Source organism: Aethina tumida, chromosome 3 (genome assembly GCF_024364675.1).
Source record: "Aethina tumida isolate Nest 87 chromosome 3, icAetTumi1.1, whole genome shotgun sequence".
Lineage (NCBI taxonomy): Eukaryota > Metazoa > Arthropoda > Insecta > Coleoptera > Nitidulidae > Aethina > Aethina tumida.
The window spans coordinates 12,053,752-12,073,407 of NC_065437.1; the positions used below are offsets into that span (position 1 = coordinate 12,053,752).

General features: G+C 29.0%; 1 protein-coding gene across 1 annotated transcript; it reads right to left on the reverse strand.

The window, feature by feature from the left end:
* Positions 1-7,903: 7,903 nt before the first annotated feature.
* Positions 7,904-12,080, reverse strand: LOC109594733 (protein krueppel-like). Its single transcript, XM_049964300.1, has 2 exons — positions 11,898-12,080; positions 7,904-11,046 (listed from the first exon to the last, which is right to left on the reverse strand). The coding sequence occupies exons 1-2, from the start codon at positions 11,929-11,931 to the stop codon at positions 9,932-9,934; spliced, it is 1,149 nt and encodes a 382-aa protein (XP_049820257.1). The 5' UTR covers positions 11,932-12,080; the 3' UTR covers positions 7,904-9,931.
* Positions 12,081-19,656: the final 7,576 nt, after the last annotated feature.

The window sequence follows — 19,656 nt, forward strand, 5'->3', positions numbered from 1 at the left end:
GTTGGTCTAGAGACTTGTAAAGAAAACTTTGCTTTCTAAAAATGTGAAAGCCCTATTTTGATTTTCTTAGGATCATATATTTAGATGTCCCACAAAACAAAACAGGGACAAAACTTCACAAAATGTTTGATATACCCAAAGTGAAAGAAAAGAAGTGGTGCCATTATGGTATGGGAATGCTTCTTTGCTTCTGGCGTAGATCTCCTTTATGGTTCAGAAGGATACACCGATCGATTTATGTACATAAATCGATCGGTGTGTACGGGGATGACACAACAATTTGCTTCCACATATTGAAGAAACTATGTCATTAAGTGTGTTTCAATACGATACAAATCCAAAATTATGACGCAGGTCAAACCACCAACGTTTTGCCTTGACCGAGGCAATCTCCAAATACCAACCCTACAAAAAACATGTGGAATCATGTTGATAACTAAATTCGTATTAAAAATCAGAGGAATTCAAGAAGCTTGGAGGAATATGGACATGTCATATATTCGGAAATTGGTTGAATCCATGCTTCGACGATGTGCAGAAATTATAAAGCAAAAATAATACTATATAAAGTATTAACGTTGAATGAAACGTTACATTTAGTCCATAAAAATTCCTGTCAAAATTAAATTACTATATTTATGTCCTGCTCAATACAGAAAAGTTAATTAATATTATTTTAAAAATTCACATTAAGTAAACTAATTATAGCTAAAACATTTTAAAAAGTGGTTTAATAACCACTGTATATCAACTATGATTTGGAATTCTACAATGGATAGATAAATATTTTTCATTTTGAATTAGTTTGATCATTACTAGAACAATTAAGAAAAAATAGTTTCGTCTAGTGAAACGACTTATTAATACTTATTTTATCAGGTTGTAAGTCTTCGTTCATTAAAGAATTAAAAGATAATTATACGTGGCTGAATTCGGCTTCCTACCGTAACAGAACCGTATTGACACGCAAGACGTCTCATTTATATGAACGAGTTTAATGATAGTGGCATATTTTTTCATTTTTTTTTTCAAACGTATAATTTACATCTGAATTTAATTATACATTGTTAAAGTTAAACCGATATTTATCGGGCCAAATTACCGTTAAATTGAGTTTGTTTTCCAGTGGAAAAATGAACGGTCTGGTAAAATAAAGATGTGTATTATTTAAGATTTCTAATTTATGTTTAATTTAATTTTTGTCGAAAGTATTACATAATACCAAATTATACAGTGAGTTATGTCTATGTAAGGTTTAAGAGTTAATTTAAAGTTTTAAATTAAGTACAATGCAGCCGAGGAATCGACAACCATAACCAATTATCTACCAACAATTATTTACCGCAAAGAAACATATGTTACGTGCAAGTGCCACGATTGATTTGTTCAAAAATTTCGTTTCTTTCTTCTTCCATTACGTTACACGATCGACACAAGACGTTCTTTTTTATTTAATTCAATAATACGACAGTTACGAAATCGTCGGGCTTTTATGCGTAACATTCAGGAAATCAGTTCAATTAAAACTATACCGGAAATGTTTAATGCTCTTCTACTTCTGTTGCGTTTACGGTGTTTAATTATCTCTTATGTAAATCGGGCAGGTTTTATGTTCATTGTGGACGTTTGCGTTTCAATCATGCTTTTTGTTTGATATCTCAATTTATTCTTGATTTGTATCAATTAATTTTTTGCTTCATGTAAATAAAAACCGATTTAAAGAGTCTTAATCATTGGAAAAGTTTTTTTTATAATATAATAATAATAATAATATTAATACAAATTATTATATTTGCCATAATTTAAGTAGTTTTAAATGTTAATAATAAACAACTTACTGATTTGGGTAATTTAGCCAAACTAATATCAAATTTAGAATTTTATATAATTTAAATTTCAAAAGTCTAAAGACTTCAAAAGTGTCTCAAATAGAAATATCCAATTTAACTTAAGATTTGAAGCATTAAAACTATCAAAATCTAAAGAACTCAAAATTCTGAAGAATCTAGGTTATGTAAAAATATAACAAATCAAAGACAATTTAATAATTCAGAATAATATATATATAGACCTATTAAGAATCTAAAAATGTAAAAAATTCTTTATTTAGATTTATCTTTATATTTTTTATAGTAGTTTATTTATTTGAATTTCTTCTAAAATTGGTAAATTTTTTAATTAGATTATTTTTTTTTTTGTAAATTATTCAAATTCATTATTTTTTTATTTAGATTAATGTCTAAAGATTCTGAATTAAAATAAAAAAGTATCTAAGATAAAAAAATGTTAATAAAATTAAACATAAGATTTGTAAAACTTAAAGCGATAAAATTAATGAAATCTAATAATTATAAATGAATAAAATCTAAAAAATTTTAAGTTTTTGAAAAATGTAACAAATTAATCACAATAAAATATAATGAGCAATTTTGGGAGTATAAAAATATTTACCTACAAATTTTTTATATTCCAATCTAAAATTTTATTAAAATTTCAAAATTCTACTTAATTTTAATAATGTAAACAAAATAATCTAAATAAAAAATTGAATAATGTTAATAATTTGAAAAAAATAACAATCAAATCTACAATCTTTATATAATATAATTTTCAGAAAATTCTGAATTAAGAAAAATAAAAAATAAAATGGTCCATAATAAGATAAAAAATGATAAATAAATAAATAAATAAATTTTGACTAAATAATAATAATACATTTTAATGATGTAGAGAAAATTAATAAATTCTAATAATTATATTATAATTTAATAGAATTTCCAATTATTCTAAAGGTTTCAAACCTTTAAAAATTTTCAAAATACTGAAGAATACAAATTTCTGAATCTAGGTAATAAAATATAACAAATAATCACAATTTAATAATTAATAAATTATTTTAAAATTTTGAGAATGTAAACAGTGTAAAAAATGTTTATTTTCTGCTCTTAATATAATATAATACATAATCAAATAATTGATGAATCTAAATAATTTGCTAAAATTTATATTCTAATCTAAAACTTATATAATTTAAATTTCAAAAGTCTATAGATATTGAAAAAGATGATAATGAAATTTAATACAAGATTTTATAATTATAAGTCTTATAATTATTCTAAGAAGTTATAAGAAAACTAAAAAGTTTAAACTATTTTATCACAATTTAATAATCCAGAATGTTATTCAGGATAACAATGTAATATATATATTAGATTTTTACTGTATTTACATTATTAAAAATTATTAAACATTCTATATTCTTTAAACTGATTAGATTTATTTCTAACATTTTTATTTTTATTATTTTCTGTAATAAAGTCAAAATTATTATAAATCAAATCAGTGTGAGAGTGTCAAGAGTAAAATTACTTGTGAATATTTACAAAATATTTGTAGGACCCTCCATTGTTTGGGAGAGAAGTCCTATAAAAATTTATTAAACCTGTCCATTCTCTCCAATTATGACATCCAAGTATAAACCACTTGGATAAGGTGTCAAATAAACTTAGGAATGCCATTACCACCGCAGAATTTTGAAAAATCTTTGAGGAGAATTGATAAAACAAGCAGAAAATGGAATATCAACGATGGAGCTGAGACATGCAATAAAATACCCAGTTTTGATCAATATTCTGGAGTAGTAAGACGATGAAATTCCTTTAACTTTCATAAGTGAAAGTTCAAAGAGAATAAGACACTCAACTTCAAATAAAGTTTAAAGGTTGAAAAATTTTCAAAAATATGTCAGTTGGGTCATGAAATTGCTATTTCAGTATATCGTGTAGACAAACTCCCAAGCTGAATCTAGATATGTTGGTTATCAGAAGTAGGAAGAACAACCTTCACATGAATGGGTTTCGAATTTATTTAATATTTTAGTAGTTTAGTATGTACGTATTTAATAGACCGTAAATAAATGTAACAAATTAGGTAGTGCATGTCAGTACATCATTGAAAACAAAAGCAAAATCTTGATTCGAAAACTGGGTTAGTTTGGCGGAGGCGATCCCGAAAAAGAACATGTGCGCATCATTACAATGCTCGGGTAAAAAGGCGTAAAAAAGGTAAAAAAAAATGAAAAAGAAGCGAAACACAGGCATCGAATCCGCCTAACGGGTGTTCGCAATTCTTTACATCTTGGACGTGTGCACGGAGCGTGTGTGTGTGTTCTTTCACCTCGGGATCCGAATCGGTTGATTGTTGGAAGGCATCATGCCTCCTTATGTTGCGGCGTCATATGACTTGTGACTAAGGGGGTTAGGCACGCTGTTATTTGCCGTTTTACCTCTTTTCACCGTAAAAAAATTTTTAGCTATATAGGTCACTGGTTGCACGAGCAGGTATATAATTTTCCCGATGATAATTATTGCACATCTGTTTTTTTTACTTTCTTTTCGTGCGGAAACGGGGCGCAAGACACACGCCGTTGTACGTACAAGGGTTGGCGTCGTAACACATTTTCGAGAGCACCGTAAAATTGATTCCTCGAAACGACCCGATTTAATTAAACTCCTCAAAGGAGGAATCAAAGCCGAAATTAAGGAGAATTTAAAAACGATTTGTTCGACGGGGAACGTAACGGCCTTTCATGCCACCCGACTATCGATTTCTGTGCCGTACGAGCTGTTTAAAGTTATGAGTGTATTTTTTTTTTCGTGGGGGCGATTGAGGCATTCTTAGCAGTGAGTAGCGGTCCGCGAAGTCGAGTAACCGTGGGGTAACCCTATCACTGCTCTGGGTAAGACAAGGGGATCGATATAACTCTTCCGTGGGGTGAAGTCTGGCCGCGTGGGGTGAGCGCTCCTACCCAGAGATACGCGCTCGCATCCCACCGACACAAATAAACCTAGACGGGCTCATGTTTTCTCATCCTTGTAATTCCCGGGAACGATAAATTACCGACGGGCCCGTAAATTACATCGCGATGGACCAAATTGGAAATGCATACTTAAAAAGTTCATGTACACAATGCGGACGATTTAATAAATGAAGGTGGATGCTACAATAAAACAAGTTAAAACTTATCAAATAACATGACCTAAACTCTCTACTAATTTTAATGTCCCATCTATATTCAAAACCATCTTAATGACATAATGATTGCCGTGCATTTAATCAAAAGTTGATTTAAGGCTTTCATTATGCGAGTATTTAGGAAACGAGTGTATTATTAACATGAATATCACGTCCAGTAATTTAAGCTCTCTTATTAAATTGAATTCTGTAGTGAGTACAAGTTTTGAAGCTCCGTTTCGTCGAGGAATTTTAATCAAACTGCCCCTTATTTCTTTTTATCGAACATGAAAACAACGGGCGCTCGCATTTGATTTGCATCGGAAATATGAATTATTGAAGGAATTAGGGTGGGCCGACCCTTAAAACATTCTCGGGGACAAAAATGTACTACGGCTTGGTGTTAAATTGCATTAGCGTGGATTCAATGCTAAAACAATATGACTCCAGTCCTTGTTTTTGATCGTTAATTAGATTAATTTAGAAAAATACCAATTAAAATATCAAATTTTATAATGTATCTCAAATCACAGATTTTCTAAAAAAAATTTTCATTTAATTATAAATAAACATTTTTTGACTTGGAATTTGGAAATTCTAAAATATATGTTTAATGATTATCATAAACATAAACATAAATAATAAAACAGAAAATCATTCAAAATAATGATTAAATGTTTATATAAGAAATATTACTAGCAAATATGAACTATAATTTAAATTAATATAATATCCAAAATATAATAAATTCAATAAAAATTTGGAAATTTTAAAATACATGTTTAATGAATTTCATAAAAATTAATTAATAATTATGATATAAAATTCATATAAAAATATTATTATCCAATATCAATTAAAATTAAAATTAATATAGTAATTATTAAAAATATTTTTTCAATACACATTTGGAGATTTTAAAATATATATTTAACAGACCTAATAAAAATTAATTAATAAAATTGATAATATAATCAGAAAGTCATTGAAACAGAATTCATATAATATAAAACTATCAAATGTTAATTACAATTAAAATTAATATAATGATTATTAAAAATACTCTTAATTTAAAAAAAAATATATTATTAAAATATATGTTTAATAGAATAAAAATTAATGAATAAAATTGAAAATAATTAAAAAATCAAACAAAATCAACAATTAAATAAAAATAATTATATACAAAATAATATTACGAATACTATAAATTCAATAAAAAACTGGAAATTTTAAAATATATATTAATTATTAAAACAATCAGAAAATTATTAAAAAATTCATATATCAAATATCAATTATAATATATAATAATTATTTAAGAAAAAATGAATTCAATAAAAAATTTGGAAACATTATTAACTTTAGAGGTTTATCGTATTTTTATAAAAAATATAATATGAAAATTAGTATTATTTAATTTAATGGAAAAGGCTCTATGTTTTTTTTTATTCAAGTTTTACATTAAAATTAATGTTTACATTTTATTAATTTAATTTTCTCCTAAATTAATTAAAATTGCATAAATTTAATTGCAAATATTCTTTCAATTTTAATAGTACATATAAACCAAAAAAATAATATTTGTCAAATTAAATGTTAAAATAATATTACGCTAAAAAATTTATTGTAATTTTATAAAAAGAATAATATATAAATTATTTAATCCAAAGGAAAAAGTTCCATATTTTATATTCAAATTTTACAATGAATTGAATGATTTTATTTAATTAAATTGATATTCTCCAAAATTAACTCAAATTAAATATATTTAAAAATATGCTTTCAATTGTATTATAATATGTATAAAGCTAACAATATTGTAAACGTCAAAGTGTCTGTTGAAATAATATTAATTTTAAAAGTTTAGTAGTAATTTAATAAAAAGTTTGATATGAAAATTAGTATTATTTAATTAAAAAGAAAAAGTTCTATATTTTTATTCAAATTTTAAATTATAAACATAAAAATCTTGGAATTGTCAGTTTAAGCTGAAATAATATTAATTTTAAAAGTTTAAACTCCGCGACATCGGCGAATCGCCCCCGCTACTGTGCGAGTGCATCCCCGTGCTCAATTTTAAATTATAAACATAAAAATCTTGGAATTGTCAGTTTAAGCTGAAATAATATTAATTTTAAAAGTTTAATGTAATTTTTAAAAAGTATAATATGGAAATTAATAAAATAAATTTATTATTTAATCAAAAAGAAAAGATTCTATGTTGTTTATTCAAATTTTACATTAATTTAATGAAAATTTGTCAAAATGAAAATTGAAATAATGTCAATTTCAAAAGTATAGTCTAATTTTGTAGTAAAAGTATAATAAATAAATTAGTATTATTTAACTAAAACGAAAAAATTCTATGTATTTTTATTCAAATTTTATATAACAATGAATGTTTACATTTAATTAATTTTTGAAAATTAATGAAATATAAAAAAATTTAATTGTTTTTCTTATAGTTTATTCATATTTTCATATTTTTGTAATATTATTCTATTATATTTATATAATATTTGGTTTATACCAAAATAAATTTAAATTGTCAAAAAGTAAATTTTAATATTAATTTTAGGACTTCAATTTAATTTTTTAGTAATAACTTGAAAATAAATATTCTATAATGAATATAAAAAGTAAATATCTTTAGTTGATAGACATACTGTCCAAATTCTATTTGATATGTATTCAATATTATTGTTTATTCATAGTTCATGTCAACTTAAACTATGTTACTCACCTTTTTAAAACTTTCCTCATTATCATTAAATGGGGGATGAAATATAAAATAAGTATTATAAATAAAAGACGGTAATTTTTAATAACGAATATTTTAATAATAAAATAGTTATTGACATAATATAAGTACACCAATTTACAAAGATCGAACGATCACATTGGTTCGGGGGTAACACATGGATAGAGGGAACATAACAAATCGGAATGCCTTGATCTAATTTTGTCGACATGAATTTTGTTAATCCGAAACCCCTCGCGTAAAGCGGATCAGAATCCTTAAATATTCGACCAAAATTAAATCAGTCTTTGTCTAGTTCGTTTGTACTTAGCTTTGGATGAGGTAGAGTCATGATCAATACATGTTTGCAGATCGATCAATTTGTTCGATGTTCCTGTCCTGATCCGCAATCACATACATATTGGTTTTATTTACAAAATGTCTATAATAAATCTGTAATATATCTGTAGGAATCTAATAAAAATCAGTCTTGTTAAGTTTCATATGGAAAGAGAAGAGAGGTACTCAGAGGTAGATATTGGTTTTAATGTTTATTCATCTTAAGAATACTGAGTAGCCACATTTAGATCAACCCGATGCTTCACAAAAGCCATTTTGTTTTATAAACTATATACATAAATACAAAAAATATAATGGTAAATGGGTTTTGTGACGCATCGGATAACTATAGTAGAAACAACAAATATCATCAGAATATTTTATCAACTAAACTAATATTATTTTGGTAACCCTGTTATTTATCGTAAATAAATTTAAACAAAAATTTCTATACACCCATCGCAAATAAAAATAATAAAACCATTAAACAACTCGTCAAATATAAATAAATGGCACATATAATTTTAAGATAATGGTTCCCTTCTTACAAATATTGCAAATAAATATGTATTGGACCACCAAAAATACATACGCCGACAATCAACAAAAAAAATTAATAACAATTATTACGAAACAGCCACCTTTTACATATAGAGAGGAAAACAATAAACCACACTTTATAATACTTACATTTAATATAATTTGATATGTGTAGACTATGTACAAAAATTCACATCATAAGAGAGTCGTTTCACAAAACGGCAAATACTAAAATTACTCACGCCGGTATCACTTTTCAATTGATTGTGTGAAAAGAAACGTGTAAATTAAAAACTTGTTTCCAAACAAGTTTTCCTCGTACCTCTTTTACACTGAAAGAGTTCTGTGATAGTTCAAATTTCAACTTCAAAAAAATCGTTATGGCCAAGGTAAGAAAATCCGTTTTTCGAACGTTAATTAACAGTAATTGTTGCCTCTTTGGTCGCAACGTGCAAACTGCCCATTAAAGGATTAAACCCTTGTCATTTCGGGAACGGCTCGGTCAATTATACAGGCGGTTTTCGCTAAAATAATGACTTTGAAAACTTCAAAAACCGACGCGAAACGGCACAAAGCCCTTATATAAATCAAAAACCGACCTTGTCTTCGAGACCTTTTCAAACTGCAATTTATGAGCCGATATGCAAATTTGGGCAATTTAAACGAGGCCAAACTTGCACTTTGCACGCCGTTATTTCCAGGTAAAATGGGACAACGAGACCGTCGTTCCTTTTTCTATTGGATTTTCTACATAAAATTCATATTTGCGTAATTTTTGTTATATAACTTCTTGGAAAGTTTTATTATGCTGCATTGACAATGCATCTCACCGGATACTCATCCACTCTAATATTACTTGTACTAGACACTAAATAAAATCGACGAAATATTTACAATCTTTAGAATTTTAGCCGTGTGTAATTTAATGAATTTCGAATCTATTTACACACTTAATTATTGAATTAATTAACTCTAAGCATTAGTTAAAAGGGACATAAAACATCATTATATACATCTACATGAAGAAATAGTTTTGAAATTGAAATTTGTCACAATTAAACTCGTTGAAGCTCCGGTAAAAATTAGTATTTGCCTTTTCGTGTACAAAGCATATCCGTTCAAACGAAACACCGAATACATAAGATTACAAACTAGGCTATTGGTTGGAGGAACTTGTATACCTGACTGTACAAAACATTCTGTATAATACAAATTAAATAATAAAAGAAAATATCCCTGATTAAATTGGAATACTTTGATTCAACATACCCGTAAATCGATATACATCTACAATGACTAGGAGTGATCTAGAACAGGTCGTCGCTGGAGGAACAGCGCCACTTCCTGGTGCTCGTACTCGTCCTCGTGCGAGCTGGGACTCCGCGACATCGGCGAATCGCCCCCGCTACTGTGCGAGTGCATCCCCGTGCTCATCGACAAATCCTCCGGCTCGGTTTGTTCGGGCAAAGCCACGTGCAACGGGAGCGTGATCAGCGGAATGGACGGCGGATGGAGCGCCCGCCTGGACCTCAGGTCCTCCTCGGTCTCGTCCGACACCGGGCTCATCTCCTTCTCCGGCACGCCGCACTTGTGGTGCAGAAGGTGGTGCCGCCGCCTGAACCGGCTGTGGCATCGGTCGCACGAGAACGGTTTCTCGTTCGTGTGGATCAGCATGTGGGCTTTCAGCTGATTGGAATCGGAGAATTTGGCGGTGCAGTGCTCGCAGGAGTAGGGCCGTTCGCCGGTGTGGACGCGGAGGTGCCTCCTCAAGTTGGCGACCTGCACGAACTGGCGGTCGCAGTGTTCGCAGTGGTAGGGCCGTTCGCCCGTGTGCAGCCGCATGTGGGTTTTGAGGTGGTGGTCGCGGGTGAATCGCTTGTGGCATTCGGGGCATTCGAAGGGTTTCTCGCCGGTGTGGGTGCGCTCGTGGTTCTGCAGGACGTGCTTGTAGCCGAACGATCGGTTGCACACGCCGCAGGTGAATTGTTTGTCGCGGTTTGGTTCTTTGGCTTCGGTGCTGGAGGGCGGAGATGAGCTGGATGTTGGCGACGATAGGGGTAGGGAAATGTCTTCTTCGGTTTTCCAGGTGGTCTTTCTTTTCCTGCTGTCTACGCTGGTGCTGGTTACTATGTTGTTATTGTTGTTGTTATTGTTGTTGACTTTTCTGGACTTCAAGGCCGGAGATAGTTGTTCGTTGCTGGTCGGTGGCGACGGAGGGGAATTTGCGGGCCAGGCCATGGGCATAAGGCCCGGATGGAAAAAGGCAGGATTTCCAAGTCCGGTGGCTGCCATTAATTGGCTGGCCATTAATAATTGCGATGGAGTGAACATGGCTGGGTTCGGGAACGCTGGATACCCAACGTTTGTCAAAGGACTCTTCAAGGAATCTTCCTCCCTTGAGGACAAGATATCTAAAAATAAATAAAAAAATCCTTTTAGAAAAATATTCAATTCAAAAAAAATGGGAGATTAATTTGTCACGGAGGTGTTTTGAATGGTTGTAAATAATTTGTATGTCGCAAGGCGGTGGATCACTCGAGCGAATAAGATGGGACACGTCTAGTATCTATTCAGGACGTCTTGGGTCCATTGTGTACTTTGTGAATGTCTTAGGGATGTTATTATATGAATTCCGATACATTGGAGCCCGTTGAAGCGCGATGAATCACGTGTGTCGTGTACAGTTGCTGTTTCGAAAAGTGTTTCCATTATAAAACAGTATTTACCTTTGAGGGTAAACATTCTTCGCAAAACGATTGTTGATTGTTAATATCTAATTGTCGAAGCACTAGGAGAAGTGTTCACCTCACGGTGTGCCAGGGCAATCTGAGCGCCAGTCAAAGATCGTGAATAATATTACGTGGGGAGCAAGAGTGAGCGCGAAACAGAAGGGTTAAGCGGAAGACCATACTAATGAAGGAAGGGGAGGAGATAATGGGCAAGGATAATGGCTCGCGTCTGCGCCTCATCCCAAGAAAACACCGGGAGGAGTGCCCAATTCATCTCTCTGATTACCCCTTTCTTATTAATTACTTTCTGCACCAGTTTCGCCATTGCTGTTCGCAAAAATCTCGCGCATAAATCACGGTTTGCTGGCCCGACTTGTAGTTGTAGTAAATGGGATTTTAGCACATGTGACTCACATCAAAAAAAAAAAACATTGACACGTCTCTTATTCTAACTTTATCCTTATGAGTAACTGATCAAATTCTAATCAAATCAGACTGATCATCATCAAAAAACACAAAACTTTTCAACGTACCTCTTTTGGGGGTGTTTTCTTGAAGCAGAGGCATGTTACACGTAGAATAAGTCCCAGGAACTGCTAAAACATCACCACACAACAAGCACTGTCTTTAGCAATAAAAAAAACTAACTGAACTGTAACTTTTGTGGCTGGAAACGAGTGAGTGAACTGTTCGTGTGTGTCGCAAGTGAAAGTGGAAACACAACTATATCGGTTCACATTCGATCGCTGACTGAGTACACGAGGGTTGACCTATCCTAACGTAACACACCCCCTCCACGTTAGTGGGGGTGCAGTGGAGGGGAGAAGTGGAGCACCCCCCGAGAAGGAAGTCGTTTCGGGTGGCCGTAGGGCACTTAGGATAACAAATTTACTTGCCCGTACGCATCGTTATAACATTCGGCGTCATTGTTGCAAAATCCGCACTTGTCTGCTCTCTCCGACTCCAGACGCAACTTTATTGCTACGGTGGAAAAATCAAAAGGAGTCGTCCGTATCTTACCTAATTTTATTGTCAACTTAAATCGTTTATTATATTTAATATATTTGTAATTTCAATTTTTTATATTTACTTTTAAAAAAATATATTCAACATAGAACACTTTTATTTATAATTTTTTAAACACAAATATAAAATTATATTTTTTCCTTTATGTTTAAAATAGTTGTACTTTGACTTGGCCAAGTTTTAGACCCGTTTTTAACCCACAAAACTAGTTTGTCTTTGTATTTTGACACAAAACATTTAAACTAGAACAATTCCTGTCTATTTTTTATTAGATAGTTTTTATTCCTTTTATATAAAAAATAATTAAATTAATTCGTAATTTAATATTTATTGCTCAAAAATTTTGATTGATTGAAACTCGTCCGAAAAACGAAGAGATAAAATTGACGGGTTAATTAATTTGCTTACCCAATTTAACTTGACTAAAGACCCTTTTAATTAATAATGTTTTTTTTTTCGCGAAAGTTTGAAATATAAAATTAATAAAGGGAATTTTTGCTTTTAATAATAAGTGTAGAAGCAAAGAGAGAAGCTCTTACATACATCAAAAGCATATTGTCCATGACAGATTTCTCTTTGAAGTTTTTACTTCCTACTTTTACTGGTTAATTATTAACAAGGAAGAAGCTTTATAATATCTTATATCTCAAATAATACCCTCTAATGTCTACCTTTTGTGACTTATTCCATATTTCTTTCTCCAAGGTTCTTTATAATATAAGATATTTACTTTAATTTTTTTTCCAACTTGTGTATAATAATCTGAAAGAAGTAATCTTAGGGAATAAAATTTTATCTCGCTCGCATTTTTAATTATTTTTCTTTAACATCCCTTTTAATGGAAAATTATTTTCCACTCGGATACATTCTCTTTTATCAGCGCGAATTTCCAAGCACGCTTTAAGGTAGAAAAGTTATACACGTTTTACGTTAAAATATTAAATACCTTTTTATTCTCCCGGAAACCAAATTAAAGTAACGGTGCGGCAATTAAAGGTAAATTAACTGATTTTTGTTTGGGCTTAATTAGAATATTCAAGTGAAGCGAAATTAAAAAAGTAATAATTAATAATGGATGTGTGTTTTTTGACTGTATCATAACAAATGCGTTTCTAATTGCGAAATAATATATCCACATTCTTTTTAACTGTTAAAAAATTATTGTTTTCTGTGATAGTATTAAAGAAGAAAGTATAAATTTTTTGTGACATTTATTAACTTATTTTAAATTTAATTATAGGAAAAATTAAATTATTAAATAAATATTTTGATAAAAAATTATTAAAAACATTTAAAAGTATTTATTTTTAAAAACACATTAAATTTTTCATCTATTCTTCAGTTCCTGGGTTGAAATTTGTCATTTTAATACATTAAAGAACATTTATTTCGAGTTTATAATGAAATGAAAAATAAAATTTTTAAGTAAATAAATAGAAAAAATTGTGTCAACCGTTAGTTATGAGAAATTATGTTTAGAATAAAAAAAGCTTGAATTTCTGATATTGTAATTATCAATTAATTATTAATCATTAGTATATTTATATAAAGTTAACTTTTTCAAAAACTACGACGTTAAGAAAAATTAATTAATATGTTATTTAATTTTAATTTTTTTATATAATTATATACACATAAATTGCTTAGTTCTTCTTATTTAGAATTAATTTTGAATTTTTGAGTAGATTGATCAGTGATTTAAAACATGAAGGAAAAAATATATATTTAATATGTATTAGACATTAAATAATTTACTGACTACCCTTCTATTTTAAAACTTTAAAATTATCTTTAAAAAAATTAAATAATCATTAAATTAATTTATCAAGTAACATAAATAAGATTTAAATTCTGATTGTTTCAATATTCTGAGGTGTAAATAAAAAAATAATTCTGCTAAGTGCATATAAAGCAGTAGTTATATAAAATAATAGTAGTATAAGTTTTGTTTATTATTTTAAAATTTGAAAGCAAAATAAAAATTATTATTATTGTTAAAACATATTAATTAATTATTGATTATCGATATATTCATAAATACAAATTTAAATATCATTATTTAAAAACTACAATATTAAGGAAAATCGGTGTAAAATGCAAAAAGTATATAATATAATTTTGTATTTAAGAATTTATATAATTATGTACTGATAAATACTTCTGAAATTTCTGTTAGTCTTAATTTTTAAGTTTTGAATATTGTCTTCAAATTAAATTTATTATTAAAATGCTTTAAAATATTTTAAATCCGTTATTTAAAGTTAATAATTAAAAAAATATTTGTTCCATAAAAATAAAAATATATATTTAAGATACATTAAGTATTTAATAATTATTTTTCTACATTAAAATTATTTTATAAATTAGAATTCCTTATAAAATTAATTAATTAATCAATAATTAATTTAATCTTTAAATTTGAACAGAAGTATTTAATGAAACAACATTTTAAATCAGTAATTTAAAAATAAAAATTGCAAAAAGTTTTTGGGTTGAAATATCATTTATTAGTATAAAAATTAAAACAAAATGTAAAATACTCATTAAAAATATATTAATTAAATATTAATCATCGGAATATTCATAAATACAGATTTAAATGACATAAAAATAAAAATGTATATTTAAGATATATTAGATATTTAATAATTATTTTTCTAAATTAAAATTATTTTATAAATTAAAATTCCTCAAAAAAATATTAATTAATTAATGTTAAATTAAACAAGTAATACAATTAAGATTTAAGTTCTCCTGATCGATTATATTGGATATTTAATAATTAGAATCTATTTTTTTACTTTATAAATAATAATTTGTCAAAAAAATTAATTAATTAATCATTAAATTAATTTAATCTGTACATTTGAACGGAAGTATTTAATAAAACATTTTAAATCAGTGATTCAAAAATAAAAATGCAAAAAGTCTTTGGGTTGAAATATCATTTATTATTATAAAAATTAAAACAAAATGAAAAATAGTAATTAAAAAATATATTAATTAAATATTAATCATCGAAATATTCGTAAATACAGATTTAAATGGCATTATTTAAAAACTGCAATATTAAGAAGTAAAAAAAAGTATATAATATAATTTTGTATTTAATTTTGTTTATAATTATATACCTTTAAATTCTTTAAATTAGTTAAGATGTTATTTATTATTTTATACGTTTTAAATAAGTGTTATATGTAAAAAATTGAATGTAAAATAATTAAAATCAATTAACTATAAGTATACTAAATGCAAAAAATGTTTACATAATTATAAATGGAATTGTAGAAACGTGTTATATCCGGTTAGAAAACAATAAAATATCTTGAATGCGCCACTTGGAGATAATCTGTTTACATATTTTGGTGTGTCCATGTGGATCACGTTTAGTTTATCGCAAACCACATGTTTGTTTAATTGTTTTACTAAGGAGAGAACCCAAAATTTATTTATTTGGGATAGGTTAGGGTCCACACGATTAATATTCAATTTTACTGCGGCCTTGAATGCATTTCACAAAACCATCTTATCACAATTCCGGTTGTATTGGTGTTGTGTGATGAGAGAAAGAGAGCTCGGCTTAATTTTCCACGATTGCTGGCCTTAGGGTTAATCGTTTAATTTGTAACGTATGGCGACAACGCCATTAGCTTTCGATTGCTACTGAATTGTGTGTGTTCTTCTGCTACAGATAATTTATTATATAGTCCACACGAGATATCGGAAAGTCCTCGATAGAGTTAATATTTCAGGACGCATAACCGTAAACTGTATTCCAAACAATCCCGAGTCATTCATAAATCCGTGATATAGTTTCACACAGGCCATTATCCCGTTCCACCGCCAAGTATAAACGCTTATATCTTCATTGAACGGCATTAAGGGACGGCGAAAGAGGAAAGTACGCGACACACGCGCGAGATAAAGACGGAGAAACCGCCCTTGTCGACGATACCGTTCGTGTGTGTGCGTTTTTTATGGGCCCGCGTACCACGTGGCCGAAGCACGCGCACCGATCCAACCAGGTGCAACAGGGATTCCGAAAAACGGGGAAATAATGTTTTTACGCTAAAAAACACAAAGTAGAAGAGGGTGGTTTTTTTGTTGCCGCCGCCTGTCCCGGACTCGAATGGCACAGACTGTTAAATTTCATGCACATGTACGATTGTCATTTCGAAAATAGAAACACTGATTGAAAAGGATTGTCGGGTAGCAGAGAGAAGGCGCGTCTCATTTTTACCCTCGGGCTATTTCCATCGTGGTTTCTTTATTGAAGTGCTTGTTAATTAGCTGAAATGACATATGTCCGATATATAATAAACAAATAACATTGTTAAAATGTCAGTAACAATGATCTTTTTTATAGAACTCAATTAATATTCTTTATAATTAAGAATATGATTATATAAATTAGCAAATTTTTATACATGTCTTAAAATATACCTTTTGATTTGAACAAATTTCTACACAATTAATTAAGATTTGAGTTTTGGTGATTATGCCTCAATAAGTTTTGCTAACTGTACATAAAATGTCTCCTATTTTTAATTAGCGTTCAAAATGTTGAAATATCAAACTTTCCAAAAATATATAATTTTCGAAAAAAACAATATATTTAGTTAAGATATTACGATATTTCTGGTATACTTTGAGATATTTAATATTGTATCTTTAAAAACCAAATTTTATATTTGCATACACTTGACAAATACCACATTTAATTGAACTTATCTCATTCGAAAAAAATCAACCTTTCCAAAAATATATAATTTGTGATATATTAAATTATCTTCAGTTAAGATAAAACGACATTTAAGGTATATTTTGAGATAATTAATATTGCCACCTGTGAAGCAAATATAATTTGTACTTATTTATGTTTTTAAAAAAATAAATTTTATATTCACAAACACTTAACAAAAATCATAACTAATAGAATTTGTATTAAAAATGTGGAAAGTCAACCTTTTCAAAAATATAAAATTTCTGATATATTAAATTATTTTCAGTTAAGATAAATCGATATATCTGGTATATTTTGAGATAATTAATATTGTCACTCATGAAGCAAAGATAATTTATTGTATTCATGTTTTTAAAAGCCAAAATATATATTCACAAACACTTGACAAAAATCATCTAATTGAATTTGTCTCAAAAATGTCAAAAAAAAATCGACATTTTCAAAAATATATAATTTCTAATAAATTAAATTATCTTCAGTTAAGATAAATCGATATTTCTGGTATATTTTGAGATAATTAATATTGTCACTTATTTATTGTATTCATGTCTCTAAAAACCAAATTTTATATTCATTTACACTTGACAAAATCTAACTAATATCTAATTGAACTTATCTTCAAAGTTTCCAAAAAATATCAATCTTTTCAAAAATATATAATTTGTGATATATTAAATTATCTTTAGTTCAGACTAAACGATGTTTCTGATATATTTTGCCACTTATAAAGTGAAGATAATTTATTATACATATTGATGTTTTTAAAGAAGAACTTTTATATTCACATACGCTTGACAAATTTCATATGTAGAATATATAATTAATATTGTTAATTTATTGTATACATTTGACAAAAATCATATCTAATTTGTCTTAATAATATCAAAAAAATCAACCATTACAAAAATGTATAATTTATGATATATAAAGTTATCTTCAGGAAAGATAAAATGATATTTCTGGTAATTTTGAGATAATGAAATTGTCACCTATGATTTTATTATATTCATGTCTTTAAAAACCAAATTTTTTATTCACAAACACCCAAAATTGTGATTTTATAAACAAATTGTAAATGGTTAAGATACATTCAAGCTACTATAAATCACCAATAAAAATACTTTTACCAGAAATTATCTTAGGTAAGATATAACAATATTTCTAATATATTTCGAGATATTTAAATTGTCAATTGTGTTGATGTGGAAATCCTCGTAACAGACAAAACCAAATAATTTGTTTAATTCAAGTTTTTATTAAAAAAAATCGTTGTAAAATTCCTGTTACAAATTAATCAACTCAATATTGAATACCAGAAATCTCCTGTCTGTCCTGTAATTTCTATTAAAAAAAGTGCAAGTTGTTTTTTTGTTGTGAACGTGTCGGACCGATGGCGGTTGAAGGAGTCGGTGCTCTCCACACACAATATGCCGGGGCATTACACAAGGCGAAATAAATTAGGCATAGAAATAAATGTGACGTCTCCTACATATTGCAAAATGTAGGTGGGTGATTCGCAGCGGTCCAAACCAAGTAGACAGTTCTTTTGTGATTGGGAAATATCAGAAATGCGTCGAGGACCTCTGCACTCGAGTGTCCTCCAAATAAATGATGTCCCCACGATTTATCATTCTACTTGAATGGACGCCATATTGAATTTATACAGCTTGTCAATGACAACTGAGATGTTTTGTCCGGGGTGAATAGACTGTAAAAAAGATTATGTGGAATCATTTTAATAGAATTCCATTATGAGGAAATTATTTTTGGGCCGCGGCGGGATGACGCGACTGGATGTTCGGACTTAAATTTTATTATTTATAGTGTAGACCATTCAGATGTAATCTTGAAGGAAGGCTGCACGGGGATGATAACGGTGTGGCTTGTTTTGTCTTATCTGCACGAAAAGGAAGTTAGCGACAGTTGGTGGTGTTAACTTATCCTACCCCAACATTTGTTTTCCTTGCACAATATAATATATTTGTTTGTTATCCAAGTAATAAACACTGTGTCAGTTCATCGGATAAATAAAAGGTTCTCCACACAGTTTATTTGAACAGATAAGCAAATGTCCAAACACTGTTGGCTAAAAGTAGCAAAAATCTTTGACCCAGCAAAAATGAACAATATACTTTTGTATTTAAATGTGGACTTTTTTAAAATGGTGCCAATCAAAACGGCAAACCCCAAGCCAATAAAGTGTCATTCAAAAATTTATTCATGCGATCGAAGTCACGTGCTAAAAAATCAGCATCTGCTATTTTTTATGCACAATCAATACATTTTTTTACATTTTTTTATGTAGCGCGTGTGCTGCAAACCGTAAAAAAGATTGTATTAGAAAAGCAGCCGGCCAAGGGTCAGTGACAAAGAGGCCGAGGCGGAAAGTATCGATGTGTTCAGATTAAAATGCCATATTCAAAAAAAAAATATATCGGGGACCGATCAATGAGCCATTCATATGAGCTGTCCAGAGATTTATCCGTTTACCTATGCATCCGATGGTTAATAATGGGGTCAAC